The 27,649-nt window shown below is 36.3% G+C and overlaps 1 protein-coding gene across 1 annotated transcript in view; it reads right to left on the minus strand.

The window, feature by feature from the left end:
* CATSPERB (cation channel sperm associated auxiliary subunit beta) overlaps nt 1-27,649 on the minus strand; it is a 146,168-nt gene that overhangs the window by 29,708 nt on the left and 88,811 nt on the right. Inside the window, exons 19-24 of the mRNA XM_036839547.1 lie at nt 20,937-21,127; nt 16,525-16,857; nt 10,229-10,368; nt 7,859-8,056; nt 7,008-7,118; nt 3,591-3,701 (exon numbers count right to left, since the gene is read on the minus strand). Coding sequence (XP_036695442.1) covers nt 3,591-3,701; nt 7,008-7,118; nt 7,859-8,056; nt 10,229-10,368; nt 16,525-16,857; nt 20,937-21,127 — 1,084 coding nt within the window. The remainder of the gene's footprint in view (nt 1-3,590; nt 3,702-7,007; nt 7,119-7,858; nt 8,057-10,228; nt 10,369-16,524; nt 16,858-20,936; nt 21,128-27,649) is intronic.

A 27,649-nucleotide genomic window follows, 5' to 3' on the forward strand; every position in this document is an offset into this window, starting at 1 on the left:
ATTTTGTTGAGGATATTTGCATCTATATTCATCAGTGATATTGGTCTGTAATTTTCTTTTTTTGTAGTATCTTTGTCTGATTTTGGTATCAGGGTGATTGGGGCCTCATAGAATGAGTTTAGGAGTGTTCCTTCCTCTGCAATTTTTTGGAAGAGTTTGAGAAGAATGGGTGTTAGCTCTTCTCTAAATGTTTGATAGAATTCAGCTGTGAAGCCATCTGGTCCTGGACTTTTGTTTGTTGGAAGATTTTTAATCACAGTTTCAATTTCATTACTTGTAACTGGTCTGTTCATATTTTCTATTTCTTCCTGGTTCAGTCTTGGAAGGTTATACCTTTCTAAGAATTTGTCCATTTCTTCCAGGTTGTCCATTTTATTGGCATAGAGTTGCTTGTAGTAGTCTCTTAGGGTGCTTTGTATTTCTGCAGTGTCTGTTGTAACTTCTCCTTTTTCATTTCTAATTTTATTGATTTGAGTCCTCTCCCTCTTTTTCTTGATGAGTCTGGCTAAAGGTTTATCAATTTAGTTTATCTTCTCAAAGAACCAGCTGTTAGTTTTATTGATCTTTGCTATTGTTTTCTTTGTTTCTATTTCATTTACTTCTGCTCTGATCTTTATGATTTCTTTCCTTCTGCTAACTTTGGGTTTGTTTGTTCTTCTTTCTCTAGTTCCTTTAGGTGTAAGGTTAGATTGTTTACTTGAGATTTTTCTTGTTTCTTGAGGTAGGCTTGTAGAGCTATAATCTTCCCTCTTAGAACTGCTTTTGCCACATCCCATAGGTTTTGGAATGTCGTGTTTTCATTGTCATTTGTCTCTAGGTATTTTTTGATTTTCTGTTTGATTTCTTCAGTGATCTCTTGGTTATTTAGTAACGTATTGTTTAGCCTCCATGTGTTTGTGTATTTTCCGTTTTTTCCCCTGTAATTGATTTCTAATCTCATAGCATTGTGGTCAGAAAAGATGCTTGATATGACTTCAATTTTCTTAAATTTACTCAGACTTGATTTGTGACCCAAGATGTGATCTATCCTGGAGAATGTTCCGTGCGCACTTGAGAAGAAAGTGTAATCTGCTGTTCTGAGATGGAATGTCCTATAAATATCGATTAAATCTATCTGGTCTATTGTGTCATTTAAAGCTTGTGTTTCCTTAGTAATTTTCTGTTTGGATGATCTGTCCATTGGTGTAGGTGAGGTGTTAAAATCCCCCACTATTATTGTGTTACTGTTTTCCTCTTTTAGAGCTGTTAGCAGTTGCCTTATGTATTGAGGTGCTCCTATGTTGGGTGCATATATATTTATAATTGTTATATCTTCTTCTTCGATTGATCCCTTGATCATTATGTAGTGTCCTTCCTTGTCTCTTGTAACATTCTTTATTTTAAAGTCTGTTTTATCTGATATGAGAATTGCTACTCCAGCTTTCTTTTGATTTCCATTTGCATGGAATATCTTTTTCCATCCCCTCACTTTCAGTCTGTATGTGTCCCTAGGTCTGAAGTGGGTCTCTTGTAGACAGCATATATATGGGTCTTGTTTTTGTATCCATTCAGTAAGCCTGTGTCTTTTGGTTGGAGCATTTAATCCATTCACGTTTAAGGTAATTATCAATATGTATGTTCCTATGACCATTTTCTTAATTGTTTTGGGTTTGTTTTTGCAGGTCCTTTTCTTCTCTTGTGTTTCCCAGTTAGAGAAGCTCCTTTAGCATTTGTTGTAGAGCTGGTTTGGTGGTGCTGAATTCTCTTAGCTTTTGCTTGTCTGTAAAGCTTTTGATTTCTCCATTGAATCTGAACGAGATCCTTGCTAAGTAATCTAAAAACCAAGTAATCTTCGTTTTAGGTTCTTCCCTTTCATCACTTTAAGTATATCATGCCACTCCCTTCTGGCTTGTAGAGTTTCTGCTGAGCAATCAGCTGTTAACCTTATGGGCATTCCCTTGTATGTTATTTGTCGTTTTTCCCTTGCTGCTTTCAATAATTTTTCTTTGTCTTTAATTTTTGCCAATTTGATTACTATGTGTCTCAGCGTGTTTCTCCTAGGGTTTATCCTGTATGGGGCCTGCTGCGCTTCCTGGACTTGGGTGGCTATTTCCTTTCCCATGTTAGGGAAGTTTTTGACTATAATCTCTTCAAATATTTTCTCGGGTCCTTTCTCTCTCTCTTCACCTTCTGGGATCCCTATAATGCAACTATTGTTGCATTTAATGTTGTCCCAGAGGTCTCTTAGGCTGTCTTCATTTCTTTTCATTCTTTTTTCTTTATTCTGTTCCATGGCAGTGAATTCCACCATTCTGTCTTCCAGGTCACTTATCCGTTCTTCTGCCTCAGTTATTTGGCTACTGATTCCTTCTAGTGTATTTTTCATTTCAGTTATTGTATTGTTCATCTCTGTTTGTTTGTTCTTTAATTCTTCTAGGTCTTTGTTAAACATTTCTTGCATCTTCTCGATCTGTGCCTCCATTGTTTTTCCGAGGTCCTGGATCATCTTCACTATCATTATTCTGAATTCTTTTTCTGGAAGGTTGCCTATCTCCACTTCATTTAGTTGTTTTTCTGGGGTTTTATCTCATTCCTTCATCTGGTACATAGCCCTCTGTCTTTTCATCTTGTCTATCTTCCTGTGAATGTGGTTTTTGTTCCACAGGCTGCAGGACTGTAGTTCTTCTTGCTTCTGCTGGCTGCCCTCCCAGTCATGATCTTTCAACCACACTCATTAAACTCAGGCTCTGGAGTTCAAATCTAGCTCCATCACATATTAATGATGTGGTCTTCGGCAAATTACCAGGCTTCTCTGTGCCTCAAATGAAATGAGACAAGCTATGGAGAAGCCTTAGAGCAGTACATGGTAGACAGTAAATGCTCAAGAAATACTGGAATTCAGCAAGGGTGGAGTTGTGGAGGTATACAATAGCAACCCTGATAGTTTATTGACTGCTGACTCTATGCCCAATATTATAGTAAGCGATTTTATCTTTGTATAAAGTAATTTAAAATAATGCCATATACAGTCCAACAAGGCCTTTGAAATAGATCTACTTGAAAGTTATACCAAGTGCACAGGTAAGTCAGCTAATGCAGATACCAACATCAACTTGATACATGTCTGAATGTTTGGAGCCTAACAGAATGAAGTATTTGACACAGAACCCATTTTCTTAACCAATATATTATACTGTCTTCTATTTTGTCACTAGTACCTTGAGCTTTAAGTTCTATATTCTCAGAACCTGATACATGTTTGATAGTCAATACTTTTTTAAATGAATCAATATTCACCATAATCTAGCGTAACGTTTGACAGGTTATACATTGTTTTCACATAGATATAAGCATGTATGTGCGTTTATCTTTATAAGAACCTGTGAAATGAACAAGGCAATGCAGATATTATTCTATTCTACAGATGAGGTTAATTACCATGTCTGGGGACATTTAAATTCAAATATTTTTAGCTCTATGTCATATTTAATTCTATGTCATAATAAAACAGTATTTCTATGTCTTAGTTTTCATGTTTAACCAAAATGTGCATTTCAAAATCTTATTAATATGAAAATACTCTGTCTTCAGGAAATTAAAGATTATCTTACCTTTTCTCTGCAGTCTGAGAAAGCAACAGCATGTGAAAACTTCTGATCATTTGTGCAATTACACTCCTCCCGAGTAGACACATTTGCACACTGTTTGAATTTACCAGATTTCTGCAAATAGAATTAAAATAGGTTGATGTGCTTTTTTTGGTGGCAGGATTTCTGCAAACTGAGTAAATGTGCAATAAATATTTGTTGCCTGAATGAATAAAATCCCTGAGAAGTTAAAAAGGGAAAAATCCATTAATAATAAGGTAAAAGCACAGTATTTCTGAATTTTGTCTCCTTGCTTGGAATGAACCCAAGTATCACTCAGCTGCTTGCTAGTTTACCTCAGGGCAGTTGATAGTCAACATGCATGGGACCCAGAAAGCCTGTGTCTTTCAGAATGCAGTAATTAAGATGCCCACCTCCATTGCTGGCATGGAAGCTGAGACCTAAAAGAACAGACTTGATATGATGGGCTGCCGACTATGGATACTCTCCAAACCTACTACTTTGTACTTCTCTCTCCTCATAGCAGTCACTAAGGCTGTTTAAAATCTCCACTATAACCATCCACTTGTCATTCATTTTTTCATTTGATCACTCTTGCTAGAGATTGGTTTATTCGTTTTTTCAAAGAACTGGCTTTTGATTTTGATAACTCTATTTCTAAAAACGTTATTCTTCCTTCTACTTCTTTTAAGATTACCATTCTCGTCCTCATTGCTTCTTTTTTTCTTCTTTTTATTGAGATAACATTTACCATTTTCAAGTGTACAATGCAGTGGGTTTTAGTATACTCACAATGTTATTCAGTCATCACCACTATCTAATTTCAGAACTAATTTGCTGCTTAGTTAGGTTCATTCAGCTCTTCCAATCTTTTGAGCTGTTTCACAATTACATTTTAAATTTCTGATATCTTTTTTGTGTGTGTGATGTCTGTCTCCAATTTTTTTTTCATGGTTGCAGTATGACTGAAACTGTTCTGAAATAATTATTTTGCTTATTCTAAAGTTTGCTTGTATTTATGATACTGTTTTCCAAGGCATGAGTTTTTTAGTTGTTTAGATTTATGCTTCTTTTTTATTATGGAAGTTTTCTTCAAATATTTGGTGTTTTACAGTTGTCTGCTTATCCTTGGAGAGTCTAACTGCCAACTCTGCATCTGGAATGACATCACACATGATAGTCTAGTAAGGGGATGATGCCAGCATAACAAGAAGTCACAGTGTTGGTTCAGATGTACTTTTTTCCCAGCTGTTATATTTTGAGGTGATCAGAGGCAGAATTACATAAATTTTGAGCAGTCTGCTCCGCTAGATGATGCTATTTAATTTGTATAACTTTTAAAGCTTATTCTCCCCCATTAAAGATCCACGAAGATGTCATGTTTATCTTGTTCACTGTTGTCTCCCCAGAGAAGATTTGTTTGTACAGTGTCTGATAACTCTGGAAATGCTGAAATTAACATTTGTTGAATGTATAAAAGGTGCCCCCCCAAAACCTATTATTTACTTATGTGTAAATTAGATACATTTCCTATTCAACTCCCAAGAAACTCCAGAAGAAAAAGAAAATCCAAACGAAGGATTTCCATGTAAATATATTAAACTCATATTTCAATAGAGGAGGCTTGCGTCTAGTGACATATCAGACTTTATCTTTGGAAGAAACTGCAACTGAAGAATTCAGTATTTGAGTTGCTCATCGCCTGGAGCAGAGCTGCTTACCCTGAAATCCAAGATTCAACAAGAAGTCAACCTCGTGTGTGTGTGTGTCTGTAATCATATGTGTATAAATGTGTATTATTCGTTTGTTGAACAATTTTTAAGCACTCCCTATGTCGGGCACTTTTCCGGGTACTAAAGATATTGTAGAGAATAAAATAGATTAAAAAAAAACCCCAAAATAACCCTGCTTTATGTAGCTTACCTTTTAATGAAATACAATAAATAAATGGGTAAAATATGTAAGATTGTAAAAGTGCAGTGAAGAAAAATAAGGCAGGGAAGGGGGACAGGAGTGGGCATCAGTGGAGGTGGAGGTTACAATTCTAAATAGAGTGGCCAAGGAAGGTCTCACAATGATGGTGACATTTAAGCAAAAATCTGAAGATGGTGATGGAATGTGCTATGTGATATCTGGCAGAAGTACATTCCAGACAGAGGAAATTTTTGAAACTTCAAGACCCTGAGGTGGAAATATGTCTGGTATACTTGAAGAACAGCAAGGAGGCCAATGTGTGCAGAACAGAGTGACCTGTGGGAAATCAGGTCAGATGTGAAGCCAAGGCTGAACCACAGAGGACCTTATAAACCATTGTAAGAATTTGGCTTTTACTCTGAATGAGATGGGAAGATGATGAAGAATTTTGAATAAAAGAAACAACCATTTTCTGTCTTTGTGTGTGTGTGTATGTTCATGAATGGATATGAATGTCTGCTTGTCCATATGTATATGCAGTTAGGTGCGTTTTTCTCGAGAGAGATATTACAGGTATCTGTGAGGCTTCCTTGGGAAGCCACCCCATGATGTACTTTTCTTTTTTTTAAAAAAGTATTTATTTATTTTGGCTGCACCGGGTCTTTATTGCAGCACGCGGGATCTTTAGTTACATATGCATGCGGGCTTCTTAGTTGCGGCATGCACGCAGGACCTAGTTCCCCTGATCAGGGATCAAACCCAGGCCCCCTGCATTGAGAGCTTGGAGTCTTACCCACTGGACCACCAGGGAAGTCCTGATGTATTTTTCTTTTGAGTCTAGTGGTTTCTCTCTGTTCTACCTTGCTCACCCTGACTCCAGAGAGGCAGAGTGCTGCTGGGGTTTGGTTGTTTTCTAGGCGGATCCTCGGCAGGAGTTCAAATGAGTCTATGTTGGAGCAAGCACTCTTCTCTCCTTTTGGACATCATTCCTTTCACAGAGCTGTGAGATGGGTCTGAGGCCCCTTTCATTTAAAAAACGATGTTCTCACTCTACCTATGCTCTTTGAAATTCAAATGGGAGCTAGGGAGAGGTCAAGGGGAAAGAGTCCATTTAGACTTCTTGGTTCCAAAACTGTACCCAGGAGTAGCAGTAAGAGAAGAAAAGGCTAAAGAAGTAGTAGGAGGAACAGGGATAGCAGTAGTAGTAGTAGTAGTAGTAGTAGTAGTAGTAGTAGTAGTAGTAGTAGTAGTAGTAGTAGCAGTAGTAGTAATAGTAGTAGTAGTAGTGATGAGGGAGGAGGAGAGGGAAGGGGAGGGGGAGGAGCTGGAGGGGGGAGGGGGAGAGGGAGGGTGAGGAGGAGAAGAAGTAGTGATGTTATCAGGGCGGATTATGCTTAATGCATCTTCTCATTTAACCTCCACAGCTAGGTCTGTCCATCTGTAATTTTACTGAATGATTTCTTGAATTCAAATGAATACTAGTATATGTGCAGAAAAAATATTTACCTTTGACTTGTGAAATAGATTTCTTGGTATGGGTTTGCTAGGATCTGCATGATAAAAATTATCTGTAAGTGGAATAGCTATTCCCATATTAGAGGGAGGCCTGTAGTTTATCTGAAAATGATTAAACAAAGTTAGTGTAAAGTTCATTATTATTTACTAAGTCTTTCATTTAAAAATCTTGATTTTCCAGAAAAGCATTCAAAACAAATATTTCACTTTCAGCTCCTGGTATTTAAGTAAATGTCTCTTTCTCCAGCACTCCCTCAACCCATGGTAATACAGCTTGGACCTTGTAAATAAGTGAAAAAAGTTTTAGAACCTAAAGTAGCTGTCATAAAGTCAATGCAATAAAGTTTAAACACCTTATAAAGAGGCTTAGTGACATATTTAGTAAATAATTCTTCAAGTTTGGTTTTTTTTTTTGTCACAAAGAAAATTATAAGTAATAAGTTAACAAAGATATTTTTAAAAGAGTCACAGAGTCTGACAAGGCAAAAATTAAAATTGTTATTACATTGAAATGGGACCTGTAAGATATATCAGCTCAGGATGAGAATGAGTCAACTTAAGGGCAAATAACTGTATATATTGTGAAAGCCCAAGATTATGCCACCATAATATAGCATAAAACGTGATATTAATAATGATAAGACTAAGTTACCAAGAAAAATCATTATTTCAGAAAGTTTTCACATTTTAGTCATCATATCTTCAAAACGACATGAGGATTGAAAAATAACTGGGTTGTTTTGAGCATTTCAGGAAAGAAATGCTAAGACCGAATGGCCAGCCGATCATACAAAAGTAATCTATCACTGGTACCCTTCAAACAATCTGCTTAGGTTTCTTACTGGCAAAACTTTGATCATATTAAAACCCTGACTGTCCATGTGAACTCCACTGATCCAGTCCTCCAATGGGATAATTTCACTAGGAATGTGATGCATAGACTTGAGATAACTACAGCTGCTTTTCAACGTTGGCACGAATGTTGTAACAAGACACTCAGTCGATGCTCCCCAGACAATAAACGCCAGTGAAGTTGAACCCTGGAAATATCCAAATAAATGAAGGTTATTTAAAGTAACTGTTATCGGCTGAACTGTGTCTACTCCATATGTTGAAGTCTTAACCTCCAGTATCTCAGAATGTGATTGTATTTGGAGATAAGGCCTTTAAAGAGGCAAAAGTTAAGATGAGATCATTAGGGTAGGCTCTAATCCAATATGATGAGTGTCATATAACAACAGGAAATTTGAAAACAGACACACACAGAGGGAAGACCATGTGAAGACACAGGGAGAAGACAGCCATCTGCAGACCAAGGAGAGAGGCCTTAGAAGAAACCAACCCTTCCAGTGCCTTGATCTTGGCTTCTAGCCTCTGGAACTGTGAGAAAATAAATTTCTGTTGTTTAAGTCACTCAGTCTACAGTATTTTGTTATGGCAGCCCTGGCAAACTAGCACAGTACCCAAGTAAAGAATACAGAAAATGAAAATGAAAAGAAATAGAAAAAGAATGATAATAGAAAACAGAAATAGAGTCATAAGTTTGATCATAACGATCTGTTTGAGGATAAATCTTAACAGAAGACATATTCTTTTCCAGGAAGAAATACATTCCAATCTAATTGCCTGTGGGTGACATTTGGAAATGAGCAAGGATCAAGTGTTTATTATTAAATAAACACTATTATTGGATGTAGTTGGACGTAAATCCAACTTAGAATGGCAAGGCTTCCCTCATTCATTGATGAGCATTGACATTTGCTTGGATAATACGAGTAAAATAACTTCCATTGGTATACATTTTGAAAAGAAGATACTCACTTAGCAATCACTGTATTTCACAAAGATATGTTTTTAGTAGAAATTTATGTACAAAAACCATATTTGAACCTTGCATGATATTAAACATTAACAAAATTTGATAAATTCTGTTTGAAATTTTTAAGTACTTCTTGAAATTAAAAAATGTAGAAATATTAATAATTATACTGATATAGTAGACTCTAGTAGTTTTGCCCCCATCTCTATACTCTGTAAGCCATTAAAAATAATCTATTTTTAATGAATTTTTGCTAAAACACATCGAACCAGAATCTAAGCAGGGTTCTACTATTAAAGGAAATTTGGGGTGGGAGGAGGGGGGTGGCACAAGTTCAATAAGAAATAAGGAAGTAAACAGAAAAATCTAGAATACTGGAGATTCTACAACATAACTGACTCAATTGCTACAATTCAATGGCAGGGGAAGAAAATGGAGTCATACCTACCTTAAACTAAAAGAAACTTAAGAGATTAATAAATAACCACATACTGTGTGACTCTTGTTTGGATCCCAATTCAAACAAACCAACCCAAAACTCTTTTTTTTTTTTTGAGAAAATTGGGGGAATTTGATTATGGACTGGGTTTTAAAGGATACCAAAAAAAAAAATTCATTCAAAAAATTTCAGGGATGATAATGGCATTCTTGTTATGTGAGAGATAATACACATATTTTTTGGAGATATGTATGGAAGCATATAGGAGTGAAATGACATAATGTCTGCTATTCATTTAAAAGTATGTCAGAATATAAACCAAAAAAATTAAATAGAGATGATAAAACAGAAGTATCAAAACCTTGACTATTGTTTAATTTGAGAAATAGGTATATGGAAATTCTTCTTTTGTCTATATCTGAAAATTTTCATGATAAACAGATTGTAGAATTTGCAGAAAAATATTTATTGACATAAAAGGATTAAACTATATAATTAAGTGGAAGGAGCAAATTTTTAAAAATGTATATACAATGCTCTCCCAGTTTTAGGGGGAAAAAAAAGGAAAATACTATAAATTCATAGTGATTGAGCATTTTCTATGTGCCAGACATTGTTTTAGATGGCCTACCTGAATTATCACAATTAATTCTCAAAACAATCCTATGAGGTAGGTATTATTAGTATCACTTCCATTTTATAGATGAGGAAACTTAAAGTAACTTTCCTAAGCTCACAAAAACAGTACCAGCAGCGAAAACTAACTCAGGTAGTCTTTTCCAGAGCTCACTTTTTAAATCTCTATCACATACAGCCTTTTCGTAATTCCCAAAATGTTAAGTGTTTAGTCATCCTTGATAGGTAGGATTATGCATAATTTTTCCTTTTTCTTAGCTTATATTCTAAATTTTCTATAATCAATAGATATTTTTTAATAATTAAAGAAAAACTTACTTGACGTAAAATTTTGCTGGCTGCAGAAATTTCCATTAGATAACTATCAGTGCCATCAAAATAGCCTTCAACTTTAACTTCCAACAAATTTGGGTTTCCAACGACTACTTTCAGTAGTGGGATTTCAAGTGTTTGAACACCTTTGGAAACAAAGCCAAGAGTGAACATGAAATCATGAAAATTTTAAGCAATTTCATAATGACTGGCTGATCAGAATTCTAGAACATCTACAGAATCTTTTTATACAGAGTTATTTTTAATGGTTCTTAGAAAAATTTAACTTTGCAAATATTTTCTCCTAATTTTTTTCAAAGAAATATTGCTCCCCTCCACCCCTCATTCCTCAGCCAGGTTCTCGAAGGCAGTCACTTGGATAGTCTTGGTCACACTGAGTTGGCTAACTCAGTAGAGAAACTGAGAATACACGCTCAATTTAAAGGGCTGTCAATCAGTTGCTGCCAAGAGAAAAACCCTAGGCAGTTAACACAATATGTCATTAGGCCACTTCCTGCCTTCAGGGCCCCTGTTTGCAATCTCTCCATACTGAGAAATTTAATGGAAAGAGAGATTTGAAAGACCATGTAATCTAACTGCCATCTTTACTAATTAGTAAATCAGAGCTGAGTAGTAAATAAGTTGCCTCAAGTCTCAGCTCTAGCAGTTTCCCTTAAATCAAAGTGATCTGGCCAGTGCTTCCTAAACTATAACTGGGGGTTTTGTTAGAATGCCAATTCTGACTTAACAGTTCTGAGGAGGGGGCTGAGATTCCACATCCTGTCCCCTTCATACCTTTATTGAGGTATACTGACAAATAAAATTGTATATTTTTAAAGTGTATAATGTGGAGATTTGTTGTACTTATACATTGTGAAATGATTACCACAATTAAGTTAATTAATACAGCCACCACCTCACATTGTGTGTGTGTGTGTGTGTGTGTGTGTGTGTGTGGTGGGAACACTTAAGATCTACTCTTTTAGCAAATTTCAACTATACTGTACAGTATTATTAACTATAGCTGTTGTGCTATGTATTATATCCCCAAGACATTTATTTTATAACTGGAAGTTTGTACTCTTTGACCAACATCTGCCCATTTTCTCCATCCCCCAGCCCCTGGCAACCAGCACTCTATTTCTATGAGTTAGGCATTTTTTTTTTTAAGATTCCACATATGAGTGAGATCACACACTACTTGTCTTTCTCTGGCATATTTCACTCAGCATAATGTCTTCCAGGTTCATCCATGTTGTTCATCTTTCTTTTTTATGGCTGTATAATATTTCTTTGTGCATATATACCACATTTCTTTATCCATTCATCTGTTGAAGGACCCTTACATTGTTTCCATACCTGGGCTATTGTGAGTAATGCTGCAATGAAAGTGGGAGTACAGATACCTCTTCAAGATACTGATTTTGTTTCCTTTAGATATATACCGAGAAGTGGGATTGCTAGATCATATGGTAGCTCTATTGTTAACTTTTTTGAGAAACTTCCACACTTTTTTTCATAGTGACTGAACAAATTTATATTCCTACCAAGAGTGCAAAAGGGTTCCCTTTACTCCACATCCTCACCAGCACATAACTATCTCTTGTCTATTTGATAACAGCCATTCTAACAAGTGTGAAGCGATATCTCATTATAGTTTGTTTGTTTTTTTTCTTTTTTTAACATCTTTATTGGAGTATAATTGCTTTACAATGGTGTGTTAGTTTCTGCTTTATAACAAAGTGAATCAGTTATACATATACATATGTTCCCATTTCTCTTCCCTCTTGCGTCTCCCTCCCTCCCACCCTCCCTATCCCACCCCTCTAGGTGGTCACAAAGCACCGAGCTGATCTCCCTGTGCTATGCGGCTGCTTCCCACTAGCTATCTATTTTACATTTGGTAGTGTATATATGTCCATGCCACTCTCTCACCCTGTCACATCTTACCCCTCCCCCTCCCCATATCCTCAACTCCATTCTCTAGTAGATGTGTGTCTTTATTCCCGTCTTGACACTAGGTTCTTCATGACCTTATTTTTTTTCTTTTTTCCTTAGATTCCATATATATGTGTTAGCATATTGTATTTGTTTTTCTCTTTCTGACTTACTTCACTTTGTATGACAGACTCTAACTCCATCCACCTCACTACAAATACCTCCATTTCGTTTCTTTTTATGGCTGAGTAATATTCCATTGTATATATGTGCCACATCTTCTTTATCCATTCATCTGTTGATGGACACTTAGGTTGCTTCCATGTCCTGGCTATTGTAAATAGAGCTGCAATGAACATTGTGGTACATGACTCTTTTTGAATATGGTTTTCTCAGGGTATATGTCCAGTAGTGGGATTGCTGGGTCGTATGGTAGTCCTATTTTTAGTTTTTTAAGGAACCTCCATACTGTTCTCCATAGTGGCTGTACCAATTTACATTCCCACCAACAGTGCAAGAGTGTTCCCTTTTCTCCACACCCTCTCTAGCATTTATTGTTTCTAGATTTTTTGATGATGGCCATTCTGACCGGTGTGAGATGATATCTCATTGTAGTTTTGATTTGCATTTCTCTAATGATTAATGATGTTGAGCATTCTTTCATGTGTCTGTTGGCAATCTGTATATCTTCTTCGGAGAAATGTCTATTTAGGTCTTCTGCCAATTTTTGGATTGGGTTGTTTGTTTTTTTGTTATTGAGCTGCATGAGCTGCTTGTAAATTTTGGAGCTTAATCCTTTGTCAGTTGCTTCATTTGCAAATATTTTCTTCCATTCTGAGGGTTGTCTTTTGGTCTTGTTTATGGTTTCCTTTGCTGTGCAAAAGCTTTTAAGTTTCATTAGGTCCCATTTGTTTATTTGTGTTTTTATTTCCATTTCTCTAGGAGTTGGGTCAAAAAGGATCTTGCTGTGATTTATGTCATAGAGTGTTCTGCCTATGTTTTCTTCTAAGAGTTTGATAGTGTCTGGCCTTACATTTAGGTCTTTAATCCATTTTGAGTTTATTTTTGTGTATGGTGTTAGGGAGTGTTCTAATTTCATACTTTTATATGTAGCTGTCCAGTTTTCCCAGCACCACTTATTGAAGATTGCCTTTTCATTTTGTTTTTTGTTTCCTTTGCTGTGCAAAAGTTTTTTAGTTTGATATAGTCCCATTTGTTTACTTTTGTTTTTATTTCCTTTGCTTGTGGTATCACATCCAAAAAAAATCATTGCCAAGACCAATGTCAAGGGGGTTTTTCCTTTATGTTTTTTTTTTCTAGGATTTTTATGGTTTCAAGTCTTACATTTAAGTCTTTAATCCATTTTGAATTAATTTTTGTGAGTGGTGTAAGTTAGGGGTCCAGTTTTCCCAACACCATTTATTGAAGAGACTATTCTTTCCCCATTGGCTCCCTTGTCAAAACTTAGTTGACTGTGTATGCATGGGTTTATTTCTGGGATCTCTGCTCTGCTCCATTGGTTTATATGTCTGTTTTTATGCCATTACCATAATGTTTTGGTTAATATAGCTTTGTAATAGAGTTTGAAATTAAGAAGTGTGCTTCCTCCAGCTTTGTTCTTTCTCAACATTGGTTTGGTTACTCAGGGTCTTTAATGTGAATACACCACATTAACAGAATGAAAGATAAAAATTATTATCTCAACAGATATAGAAAAAGCATTTGACAAAATTCAACATCCATTCATGAATAAAACTCTCAACAAACTAGGTTTAGAAGGAATGTCCTTCAACACAATATAGGCCATATGTGACAAGTCCATAGCTAACATCATACTCATACTTATCATACTCAAGCTTAAAGCTTTTCCTCTAAGATGAAGAACAAGACAAGGATGTTCCCTCTCACCACTTCTACTCAACACAGTACTGGAAGACTTACCCAGAGCAATTAGGAAAGAAAAAAGGCATCCAAATCAGAAGGGAAGAAGTAAAATTGTGTCTGTTTGCAGATGACAGAATATTATATTTAGAAAACCCTAAAGGCTCTACCAAAACAGTGTTAGAATAAAAAGGTTCAGCAAAGTTGCAGGATAAAAAATCAATGCAGAAAAATCAGTTGTGTTTCTATACACTAGCAATGAACTAGCTGAAAGAGAAATTAAGAAAACGACCCCATTTATAGCACCATCAAAAAGAACAAAGTATTAGGAATAAATGTAACCAAGGAGGTGAAAGACATGTACACTGAAAACTATGACACCAGTGAAAGAAACTGAAGATGACACAAATAAGCTGAAAGACATCTCATGTTCATGAATTGGAAGAATTAATATTGTTAAAGTGTCCATACCACCTAAAGCAATCTACAGATTGTAATTCCTATCAAATTTCCATTGGCATTTTTCGCAGAAATACAAAAGAAAACCCTAAAATTTGTATGCAACCACCAAAGACTGTGCATTTCTTACAAGCACCCAGGTGATGCCAATGAAGCTGGTCCAGGGACCACATCTTGAATAGCATGGACTAGGTTTTTCTTCAAAGAGGCAACTGAGTTGATTTGCTGATTATTATTTGTTTCTTCAAACTGAACAAGTTTAAAATATAACAAATTAGTTGTTAAATACAATTAAAGCTAAAATAGTTAGAACATTTGGGATTTGTACTGGAATACAGAGAAATAACAAAGGAACAGAATTTTTAAAACCCAGAAATGGTCAAAATAATAGGTAAATTGCATTGTTTTTAAAAATCAGTGAAGAAAAAATACATTATTCAATAAGTGATGTTGGAACAACTACCTAACCACCTGTAATACACCAAAACAAAGTGTACATAAATTAAATAATTAGATGGAAAGTTAAAGCCATAAAATTAAAACCCTAAAATTACTTGAAGGAAATATGGACAATTAGTCATATAATCAAAGAGAAAGTTCTAAGGGTTTCAGAAAGAAGTTTTTTCAGAATATTTAGTCCACAATACTGATGGAAATAGAAATACATGTCTCCAATTTTTTTCAAAGCCTATAATTTTCATTTTTATAAATTGCACTTGGTTATGTTTTTCAAATAAGCTTGTTTTTTTTAAATAGTGTTTTGTCCTTTCATTATGGTTCATATACTTTCTTTTATCTCTTTAAGAGTTTTACATATTTTATACTTTACAATTGTTTTTATAGTGTCTTTCTGATTTTTCCATTAACTCAAGATTAAAACTTTGTTTCCTATGCTTGTTGAGTTTCTCTTATGTTGGGTCATTTCCTTACATGGTTTTAAAATTCTTTTCCTCAGTTTATGTTCATGAAGATTGATTTTTCTGTGGAATTCCATGTTACCTTGTTTATGAAAGTATTCCTACAGAGGGTTTTGTGCTTCCTTATGCTGGGACCCAGGCATTGTAATGATGTCTCAGTTTGGGATTCTTGTATTTGGTGGGTAGTGTCTAGGTGTTACACAGTCTTGGAGTTTGGGTTTTTTACAAGAAATTCTTTGAGTCCCGTGGAGATGACAATCTCCCTACCTCTTTCTTTGAGTTGTTGGGTAGTGTTTTCCTTATCCTCTCTTCACCCTTCATGATTTGATGGTTCCAGCTTTACTTAATGTTCTCATTTCCAACTTCCTACCACAAGGTAGAAATGTCTAAAGGTCTACATCTTCTACCAATGCTTGGGCATTAAAATTCATCCCACTGCCTATATGGCCCATGTCTGAGCCTCAAAACCTTCCAGGAGCCACATATTAGCGAATTTTTTCGACTTTGAGTTCCCTTTTCATTTCTAGTGACAGGATTTTCTATTTTCCCTCCCCTTCCTTCCATATTTTCCCCTCAATTTCTAGCTCAGTAATTTACTAAAATTTTTTGTTTCATTTCTTTCCAATATGCCATTTCCCCATCATTTTTAGTAAGTTTTATATTAGTTTTGTAATAAATAAATACTTTGAAAAATGGAGAAAAGTATAGAATTCTATTTAAAAGTCTTTTTTTTTTTTGGCTTAAAATAAATACTTGAAATGATTATAACAACACCAAGGTAATTATAATGTTTTCTATTCAGAGGGCAGCAAAAACCTAAACTAAAATCCTGTGTCTATTTGGGCTGATAATTTAAGCTTATTTATAAAATAAGGATTATAATCTAGCCTTTTAGGGTTGTTATAAACATTAAATTTTAAAATGAATTTAAAAATCATTTAATACAGAGCTTTGCATACGTGCTCAATAATTAGAACTAATACTGTTATTGGTAGAATGCCACCTACTACAGAAACCAAAGATAAAGGAAATATCAAAGAGTATATTTTACATTCAAGAAAAGCAATAACATCTCCTTTTGATATTTCCCAATAAAAATAAACTTACCTTTTGTATTAGGTATGACTTTAATTTTTAAAGCATGAGATTTCCCCAGATCAATGTATTTCAGGACATTGAGGGATAGTGAATCATCATGTTGTTGAAACCAGTAATTACATGGTTTTGAATGTATGTTCCATGTTCGTCCATCCCTTTGTCCAAAGTTGTATAAGAACCAGGAGCCTTTTAGAAAGGTCATATTGTGGGGTACTGTTTCAGGCATGGTAGCGATAGCTAAAGCATTCTCATTATCTAAAATCCTTGTGATCAGGAAGCTGCTGTAACCGGGAATCACCACAGTCTTTTCTATATCCGAATCTTGAAATGAGGAAGTAACACCTGAAGCTAAAACAGGAATGATTTGGTATGAAATAAAACAGCCAATGTTCTGCAAGCAATACTGGTGGACATAACTGAGGAATACACTAGTTGAGTTTTTAAATTATGGTCTTAACTAGAGGATACATTTGCCAGATTTCAGGTTATAATTCAAATTATTTTGTAGAAAGTGTATTGCAAATATGCCAAGCACAGTTTTTCCTGTGAAACTAGTTCTATAAAATTCTCAGCAGAAAAAAACCACATAGGGCTAAGTAATTATAAGAAATCTGATTTTTTACCATAGAACTGGTAAGAGCCTTAATAACCCAGAGTCTTTATTGTGATTTTATAAGAGAAGGATAATGTAGCTAGTGTTTTCCCTAGGGCCTAAAGGTCTGCCTATTACATAGCAGATGCTCAATAAATATTTGTTGAATAAATGAATAATTGATTGCTTAAGAAGAGCATGAAGATTTAGAAGAAAAGAGGCTTGAGGGCAGGACCATAAGGAACACCATCATGTAAAAATGGGAAGGAAAAAAAAACTCCACAAAGGAGACAAAGAAGAAATGATTGGAGAAAATCCATCAGAGAGGATATGAGGGAAGCCAAAAGATGGCTGTTTGAAGGAGAGGGAAGTCATCATTTTAAATGTTTTTGAAACATGTCAACAATGATACTCACCTCGTTCTGAAAAAATAAGTAGAAGTAGTCAGAAGAGAATCTCATAATTCCCTTTATTATGCACACACGCTCTAATTTTTCCCATTTCAACAAACCAACAAAAATCCTTTCCTACAATCCCTCCAACTACCACATCATCTCTCTCCTCCCCTTCATTGTGAAATTCCCTGAAAGGGCTGCCTTTATTCACTATCTTCAATTCCTCGCCTCTCATAAGTTTTTAAACCTAACCCAATCAGACTTTTGTCTACATGACTCCACCCAACAACAGCTTTTATCAAGGTTACTAATGACTTGACACAGATCCATTGGGCAGTTTTCTCTCCTCACCTTACCTCACCTCTTGGCAGCATGTAGCACAGCATCATTCCCTCCTTCTTGAAGTACCTTCTTCACTTGGTTTCTGAGACACACTCTCTTAGTTCTTCTCCTAGCAGACCATCTGGTCTTCCTGTTCTCTGACCACTAACTGTTGGACCTCAGACTTTTTCGTTTCTATACCTACACTAGCTTTCCCAGTGATCTCATCTGATCTCATAGCATTAACTATCATATATGCTGACCACTTGATTTCCCCCCCCCCCCCTTTTTTGAGATATAATTGATATATAACATTAGTTTCAGGTGTACAACACAATTCGATATTTGTATATATTGCAAAATAATAACCACAAAAATCTAGCTAACGTCCGTCCCCACACACAGTTACAACTTTTTTTCTTGTGAGGAAAACTTTTAAGATCTACTCTCTTAACAACTTTGAAATATACAACGCAGTGTTAGCTATAGTCACCATGTTTTACATTACATTCCTATGACTTATTTATTTTATAATTACAAGTTTATATCTTTTGATCCCTTCACCGAACCCCCACCTCTGGCAACTACCAATCTATTCTGAGTTTATTTATTTGTTGTTTGCTTGTTTTTACATTTCACATATAAGTGATGTCATACAGTATTTGTCTTTCTCTGTCTGACTTATCTCACAATAATGCCCTCAAAATTCATCCATGCTGTTGCAAGTGGCAAGATTTCCTCCATTTTTATGGTTGAATAATATTTTACTATATATATATATATATATATATATACAAACCCAATTTTCTTTATCCATTCATCTATCAATGGACACAGGTTGCTTCTATATCTTGGCTACTGTAAATAATGCTGCAATGAACAAGGGGGAGTATATATCTTTTCAAGTTAGCATGCTCATTTTCTTTGGATAAATACTCAGATGTGGAATTGCTTGATCATATGGTAGTTCTATTTTTAATTTTTTGAGGAACCTTTATGTTGTCTTCCATAGTGACTGCACCAATTTACATTCCCACCAACAGTGCACAAGGATTCCCTTTTCTACACATCCTCCCCAACAATTTTTATTGTCTGTCTTTTTTTTTTTAATATTTATTTATTTGGTTGCACTGAGTCTTAGTTGCAGCTCCAGGGTTCCTTAGTTGTGGCTCACCAGCTCCTTAGATGTGGCATGGGGGCTCCTTACTTGTGGCATGTGAACTCGTAGTTGCAGCATGCATGTGGGATCTAGTTCCCTGACCAGGGATTGAACCTGGGCCCCCTGCATCGGGAGCACAGAGTCTTATCCACTGCACCACCAGGGAAGGCGAAGGTATGTATTTACTGGTGGATAAATACATACCTGCACCAAAGAACGTATATGTTAACATGTTAAGGCCGAATACATACCACCTTATGTATTAAGGTGGATAGGTATGTATTTATTGGCAGTTTGTTAATTGTTTCCTAGGTGTTTTATACTTTCTCTGTTCCTTTCTTCTTTTGCTCTCTTTCTTTGTGATTTGATGATTTTCTGTGGTTATCTGTAGTGGCTTAGATTCCTGTTTATTTTGTGTATCTGCTATAGGTTTTTGCTTTGTGGTTACCACTGGGCTTACATAAAACAACTTATATTTATAATAGTCTATTTTAAGTTGATAACAACTTAAGTTTGAATGCATTCTAGAGCTCTACATTTCTACCCCCCCAGTTTATGTTTTTGATATCACAATTTACATATTTTTATCTTGTGTATCCATTAACTAATCATTGTAGGTAGTTTTTTTTACTACCTTTGTCTTTAACTTTCATACTAGCTTTATAAGTGATTAACTACCACATTTACAACATAAGATTATTCTAAATTTTACTATATATTTGCCTTTACCAGTGAAATTTATACTTTCACACATTTTCCTGTTACTGATTAGCTCTCTTTTGTTTCACCTTAAAGAAATTCCTGTAACATTTCATGTAAAGCCAGTCTAGGATGATGAACTCGTTTGGTTTTTGCTTGTCTGGAAAACTCTTTATCTCTCCTTCAATTCTCCATGACAACGTTTCTGGTAGATAGATATACTTGGTTGGCAATTTTTTTCTTTCAGCACTTCGACTATATCATGTCATTCCCTTCTGATGTGCAAAGTTTCGGTTGAAAAATCTGCTGATAGTCTTATGAGGGGGTTCTACTGTAGGTAACGAGTTATTTTTCTCTTGCCACTTTTAAGATTCTCTTCTTGTCTTTGACTTTTGACACTTTAATTATAATGTGTCTTGGTGTGGGTCTCCCTGGCTTCATCTTATTTGGAACTCTATAGGCTTCCTGGATCTGGATGTCTGTTTCTTTCCCCAGGTTATAGAAGTTTTCAGCCATTATTTGTTCAAATAATTTTTCTGCTCCTTTCTCTCTCCTCCTTCTGATTGCTCAAATGTATTTCTCCAGTCCAGAGGTCTTTCCTGAACTCCAGACTTGTCTTTCTATATATCTACCTTATTTTTCCACTTGGATGAGTAACAGACATCTTACATTTAATATGATCTCTCACCTGATTATTGCAATAGCCTCTTAACTGATTTCTCTGCTTTCTTTCTTGCCCTCTCTCTGTCACATGCCCAGTCTGTTCTCAACAGAGCAGCTAGTTCAATCATGTCACTTTCTGCTCAAAACACTCCAAAGGCTCATTTACTCAGAGTAAAACCCAAATCCTTACAATAAACTATACTAACTTTTGCTATGTATCTATCATATAATCCTTTGAAATAGAAATATGCTACATGACAGTGATTCAAAATTATTTCATTATGTAGGGTAAAGTCTGGACTTCTTGACTTTTCTCACTGTTCCTGAGCACGGTTTAAGACAAAATAACATCATATTATAGAAATAAATGATAGGTGTTACTATTGATGAAATATCAATGAAGTGATAGCTAGGTTTCATTATGTTAGAAATAAAGAATTCCTCCAGGAATCTAAGTATATGTAGACTTCTGTAGATTACCAATTGGACTAAATTTTGAAATCTATTGTTCTATAAAAGAGCATGAACACTCTTCCCAAAAGATAATTTCTCATTTTCCCCAGCCATCAGAGAGATATATTACTACACGTACTTTGTAATTGAAGACTAAGCTTATAGGAGAAATTTCCAGCTTGATTAATGGAAAGAGAACTAGACAAACAAGAGCTTTCATGCACTTCCTCTATTCCAAAAGGGTCTATAATTTCTGCAATAACTGACGACAAAAATCCTTCAGGAGTGTTATGTTGCAATATCTTTCTTATGTAAGCTGTTCCAGTTTTCCTAAAAACAAACCAACAAACATCATGCAACTTGGGTGAAACAGTGGCTTAAATTAGCAAGTTCATAACCATATAATTTATAAATAAAATTTACCACAAATGGCTAACAAATGAATATTTGAGTAACATTTGTTCAACCTCATTAGTAATCAATGAAATGTCAATTACAGCAATGGGATATGATTTTTCATCTATCAAATTAGGAAAGGTTTTTAAAAGACAGTGTTTAATAGTGGTAAGAATTTAGTGGAGATAGGCACTAATGGGATTGTAAACTGGTACAAGATTCCTAGAAAGCAATTTGACATTATGCATCAAGAGCTCTAATATTATTTTTTTCACCCTCTGATTCCATAAATCTACTGATAGGGCTCTATCCTAAGGAAAGAACTTGAAACACAGAGGGGGAGAAGAGCTTTCCATACAAAGATGTTCATCACAGCATTATGATAAAAGCTAGAAATAAAAATGGCCAACAATAGGAAAATTAAGTAAATGATAATATCTGATCTACCTAGGCAAAATACATCTATTAAAATGCTACTTACAAAGAGTTTTTAATTACCTAAGGAAAGTGGTCACATTATAATGTCAAAATGAAAGAAGCATAGTGAAGAATGTTGAAATGCATGTTGAAAAAGACTAATCAGTAATTCATCAAGGTGTTAACAGTCATGATTTCAATTGTCTTCTTTATATTTGCCTGTCTTTTAGGAAATGTCTACAGTGAGCATGTGCTTTATAATCAAGAAAAACAACCTATTTTTAAAACGTTAATCTAAGATATCCATGTGCAAAAAATATATCTACACAGAGACCTTACACCCTTCACAAACAATTTAACTCAAAATAAATTACAGACTTAAACATAAAATGCAAAACTCTAAAACTCCTAGAAGAGAACATAGGAGAAAACCTAGATGAACTTGGGTATGGCGATGACTTTTTAGATACAACACTAAGGACACAATCCATGAAAGAAAAAAATTGACAAGCCATACTTTATTAAATTAAAAACTTCTGCTCTGTGAAAGACACTGTCAAGAGAATTAGAAGACAAGCCATAGACTGGGAGAAAATAGTTGTGAAAAACATATCTGACAAAGGACTGTTATCCAAAATAAACTGTAGGGGAGGAATAAAACCTCTTTTTCCTCTGCCCTCCTAGGTTCTGTGCCTGGGACCCCAGAAATTAAACTGATGAAAGCCAGATTAACAATAAAAAAAATGAACACTTTATTAACGTGTGTCATGCTTACACAGGGGAGACACCTCAGTGATGAGTAACTCAAAGGGGTGGTTAGAACCTGGAGCTTGTCTAGCATCTAAATAAAGAACAATAAGTTTGTGGAGAAGTGACAAGATAAAGAAAAAGGGGCTAAGGCTTTTAGGGGTGGCAAACAGTGGAAAAGTAAATATATGGGAGAAACTATTGGAAGATAAGGGTTGTTTTTAGTAATCCTTGTTATGCAGATTCCTCTCAGTGTCTCTGAACTGGTAAGAGTCTCCAGTTGTCTCTGGTGATTAGGAATCATCCTGCCTTTCTTGGTAGAGAGGTGGAGGGCAAGGGATTTTTTCATATGTCTGCTTCTTCTTAATTGCCTTAGGCTAAAAATAATCTTTATGCCAAAGTGGTATATTTTGGATTGCCATATGCCAATCCCCTACAATACAAACAACTCTTAAAACTCAACAGTAAGGGGCTTCCCTGGTGGTGCAGTGGTTGAGAGTCTTCCTGCCAGTGCAGGGGACACGGGTTCGGGCCCTGGTCTGGGAAGATCCCACATGCCATGGAGCAACTGGGCCTGTGAGCCACAACTACTGAGCCTGCGCATCTGGAGCCTGTGCTCCGCAACAAGAGAGGCCGCAATAGTGAGAGGCCCGCGCACCGCGATGAAGAGTGGTCCCCGCTCGCCGCAACTAGAGAAAGCCCTCGCACAGAAACGAAGACCCAACACAGCCAAAAATAAATAAATAAATAAATTTTAAAAATAAACAAAAAAAACCTCAACAGTAAGAAAAGAAACAGCCCAGTTAAAAAGTGGGCAAGGGCTTCCCTGGTGGCGCAGTGGTTGAGAGTCTGCCTGCCAATGCAGGGGACACGGGTTCGGGCCCTGGTCTGGGAGGATCCCGCATGCCGCGGAGCGGCTGGGCCCGTGAGCCACAACTGCTGAGCCTGCGCGTCTGGAGCCTGTGCTCCGCAGCGGGGGAGGCCGCGATAGTGAGAGGCCCGCGCACTGCGATGAAGAGTGGCCCCCGCTTGCCGCAACTGGAGAGGGCCCTTGCACAGAAGCAGAGACCCAACACAGCCAAAAATAAATAAATAAATAAAAATAAAGGAATTCCTTAAAAAAAAAAAAAAAAAAAGTGGGCAAAAGGTCTGAATAGACACCTCACTGAAGAAAACATGCAGATGGCAAATAAACATATGAAAAGATGTTTATATGCATCATATATCATCAAGAAATGCAAATTAAAGCAACAACGAGATACCATTATATGCTTATTAGAATGGCAAAAGTCCAAAGTATTGACAACACCAAATATTGGTGAGGGTGTAGAGCAACAGGAACTCTCATTTATTGCTGGTGGGAATGCAAAATGGTACAGCCACTTTGAAAGCCACTTACCATATGATCCAGCAATCAAATTCCTTGGTATCTATTCAAGTGAGTTAAACACAAAACCTGAACAAGGATGTTTATGGCACCATTATTCAAAATTGCCCAAACTTGGAAGCAACCAAGATGTCCTTCAGTAGGTGAATGGACAAAAAAACTGTGGTACATCCAGACAATGGAATGTCATTCAGTGGTAAACAGAAATGAGTTATCAAGTCGTGAAAAGACATGAAGGAAGCTGAAATGCATATTACTAAGTGAAAGAAGCCAATCTGAAAAGCTACACACTGTGTGATTCCAACTATATGACATTCTGAAAAAGGCAAAACTATGGAGACAGTATAGATGTCAGGGGTTAGTGGGGATGGAGGGATGAATAGGCAGAGCAGAGAGGACTTTTAGGCAGTGAAAGTATTCCGTATGATATTAATAGTATAAGGTGGATACGTGTCATTACATAATTGTCAAAAGCCATAGAATGTACAACACCAAGAGTGAACCCTAATGTAAACTATGGGCTTCAGGTGACTGATGATGTGTCAATACAGGTTCATGGATTGTAACAAATGTACCTACATTATACTATAGTATAGTGTCCTACACTATGGTGTAGGACATCAATAGTGAGGGAGGTATGTGTGGAGAGGGGGTATATGGGAACTCTACTTTCTGATCAGTTTTGCTATGATCCTAAAACTGCTCTTAAAAAATAAAGTTTATTACCGTAATTAAAAAAAATTAACCTCTTTGTATCTGAAGTCATTGACCAATAGCCAGGCTATTACTGAACCTGTCTTCCCACTTCTCCCACCACTGGCGAGGTAAATGAGCCTCTTGTACTCAGGTGTCTAGGATGGCTCTTGGGGGTGATCAAGCTCCAGTCTTCCAGGAGAGGTAAGAAGTCAGCTTTTAAAGGAGGGAATGGGGTTTGGGCAATGAAGGATGGGCTTAAAATTAGGAGTCAGGGAGTTCCTGAGGTGGAAAGGAATATCTGTTGAGGGGGGAAAACACTGCAAAAAGACAATCACCATCAAACTTAACTGCCTGTAACGCTAAGCTCCCATTCCAGTACTCATGCTGTTTCCCCAGCCCACTGCCCTCACCCCATGCCAATGAAGCTGCTTTAATCAAGGTTACTACAGCCTGGAATGTTGCCACATCCAAAGGTCACCTCACTTCTTTGTTCTTATTTTCCTCAGTCTCTCAGCCGCATGGGTCACAGTGGTCCACTCCATACTTTCCAAAACACCCACCTCCCTTGGCTTATAGGATCCCACAGTTCCCTGGTTTTTCTTCTATCTCACTGGCTGCTCCGTCTTCGTTTTCTTGGCTGGGGCCCCCTCTTCTGCCTAATCTCTCTTCCTGAAGTGCCCAAGGCCTTTTCTTCTCTACAGACATCCATTTATACAGGAACAACTGCCAAATGCAGAGCTCCTGCTCTGACTTTGTGTGCTATGCATTAGTACATCCATGCAACTGCCAACTTCACATCTTCACTTGGGTACCTAACAGGCATTTCAAAGTTAATATTTCTAATATGGAACTCTCACTCACCCTGCTTAACTCTGCATTCCTCATCTCATAAAATGACAGCATGATCTACCTAGCTGCAAACCAAAAACCTAGATAGTTCTTGATTGCTCTCTTGCTAATACCCACACCAGGCAATCTGTCATCAAATTCTGTCTTTTCTTAAGTGCACCTGCTTCAACCGCCTTCATTTCTCACCTGTATTACTTCAATAGCTTTCCAAGGGGCCTGGAAACTTTGACTTCTCATTTTGTCCTATACTTTTCACAGCAGAGTGATCTTTTCGAAAATAAAAATAATTTCACTCTCTTATGTAAAACTCTCCAATGGCTTCCCCTGGCACCAAGAATAACACGTAAACTCCTCATGCAGCCTACAATGCCTTATATGATCTGGCACTTACCTACCCCCTCGCTCACCTTCCACCACACCATCTCACTCTGCACCATCCACACCAGCCTCCTTCCTGTTTATTAAATACACCCACATATTTCCTTGCCTCACTGCATTTACACTTGCAATTTCTTTTGCCTGGAAAGCTCTTCACTCTTTGTTCTCAGCTGTTTGCTTATCCTTCTCACTCCCTCTGTCACCATGTTTACTTTCTTCATAGCATGTATTAGATCTAAAACTATTTTGTTTTTTGCTTACCTGTTTACCATCTGTCTCTCTTCATTAGAATGTCACCTCTATGCGGGCAAGGACCTTGTCTATCTTATTCACCACTATATTCCTGGTCTTAGCATAAGACTTGATGTGAGATAGTCACTCAATAATATTCATGGAATTAACAAATAGCTTTACCAAAAACTTTGTGTAAATGTTGATGATGTTTTCTTTCTGAGCAATTTAGTAGAATTATTCACATTAAGTTATCACTTTTAGGATTTTGTGGAGATTCTCAAAAACAATTGACCTTGTTACAAAATGAGAGAAGTTCCTTCTCAATACTTCACCATTTGTGGAACGACTATACTTCCCATTATCAAGCAGATACAGTTTTTTTACCTGTGGGTATATAATCAATTCCCACTGTGGAAAGGATTTTGATTCAGTATCCAACATCTCATAGGTAGTGCCCCCAAAATCCAAAATCCTTGCTAATGTTCTGAATCCCTTGTGTTCCATCATCGAATCTTTCTTTAAACCATTTTTAAAAATTGAAGTATAGTTAACTTACAATGTTGTGTTAATTTCAGGGGTACAGCAAAGTAATTCAGTTATATATATATATATATATATATATATATATATATATATACTTTCAGCTTCTTTTCCATCATAGGTTATTACAAGATATTGAATATAGTTTCCTGTGCAATACAGTAGGTTCTTGTTGTTTGTCTGTTTCCATCATCTAACCTTAGTTCTTCTTATTCCTCAAATTCTCTTTTGAATTCCAAGCCTACTGTTTGTCATTTCCACACTGCATGATTCCTCACCCAACAGTCTGTCTGCCGCAAGTACCTGTCTTCTTAAGCACAATATGAGAACCTCAGATTCCCTCACAATAATAAGACAAGATGTGGCTGGATGTGGCACACAGAAGACAAGCATAGATGTGTTTTATAAAGCAAAGAGCCAGGCAATAGAGTAAAGGAATGGAAATTACTCTGGATCCATTGTCCTGTTGGGTCTACCTCCCAAATATCTCTCAAATCAATCCATTCCTCTCCATTTCTACTATCAACATCTTAGACTGAAACATGAAAAATTTTAGCCTATACTACTGCGAAATCCTTCTAACTGATCTCAGTGCATCCACAGTTGTTACCCTCTACTTCCTTCTCCCCATCTCAGCAGAGTGGTATTCTAAACAAAAGCTAGGCCATTTGAGATAAATGGGAGTTTATGAGTTTAAAGAAGGCAGGAGTAATGGTGTGCTGTGCATTTCATCTCTCATCTCCATTCTACCCTACATGGAGAAGAAGAAAGGGTTTCTCCTCATGATATGTCAAGAAGGGCTTCCAGGGGACCACTTTATAACTTGAAATATGCCTTCTGAGGTTTGAGGGACATAGGGACCAGAGTTGGACTTATCCTTAGAAATATAAGGAGTGGAGACAAATCAGACACCTAGAGTTTAAAGTTACATATGTGGTGGGAAAGGGAGAAAAATGTCAATACATTTCAGACTTTAAGTTAACACACATGTGAAAATCTTAGATAACACTAAAAAAAAGAAAGGAGTATGAAAGTCCCAATCCAGTAAAAGAAAATAAAATGGAAGAGGGGGAAAAAAGAACCTTAAAGTGAGGTAAACAAAGAGAACAAAAAAGGAAACATTAAAAAAGTAGGACAAATAGCACAAAAGAAGATGGTACGAATAAATTCAAATACATTGGGTTGGCCAAAAAGTTCATTTGAGTTTT

Source organism: Balaenoptera musculus, chromosome 2 (genome assembly GCF_009873245.2).
Source record: "Balaenoptera musculus isolate JJ_BM4_2016_0621 chromosome 2, mBalMus1.pri.v3, whole genome shotgun sequence".
In the NCBI taxonomy this organism is placed as follows: Eukaryota; Metazoa; Chordata; class Mammalia; order Artiodactyla; family Balaenopteridae; genus Balaenoptera; species Balaenoptera musculus.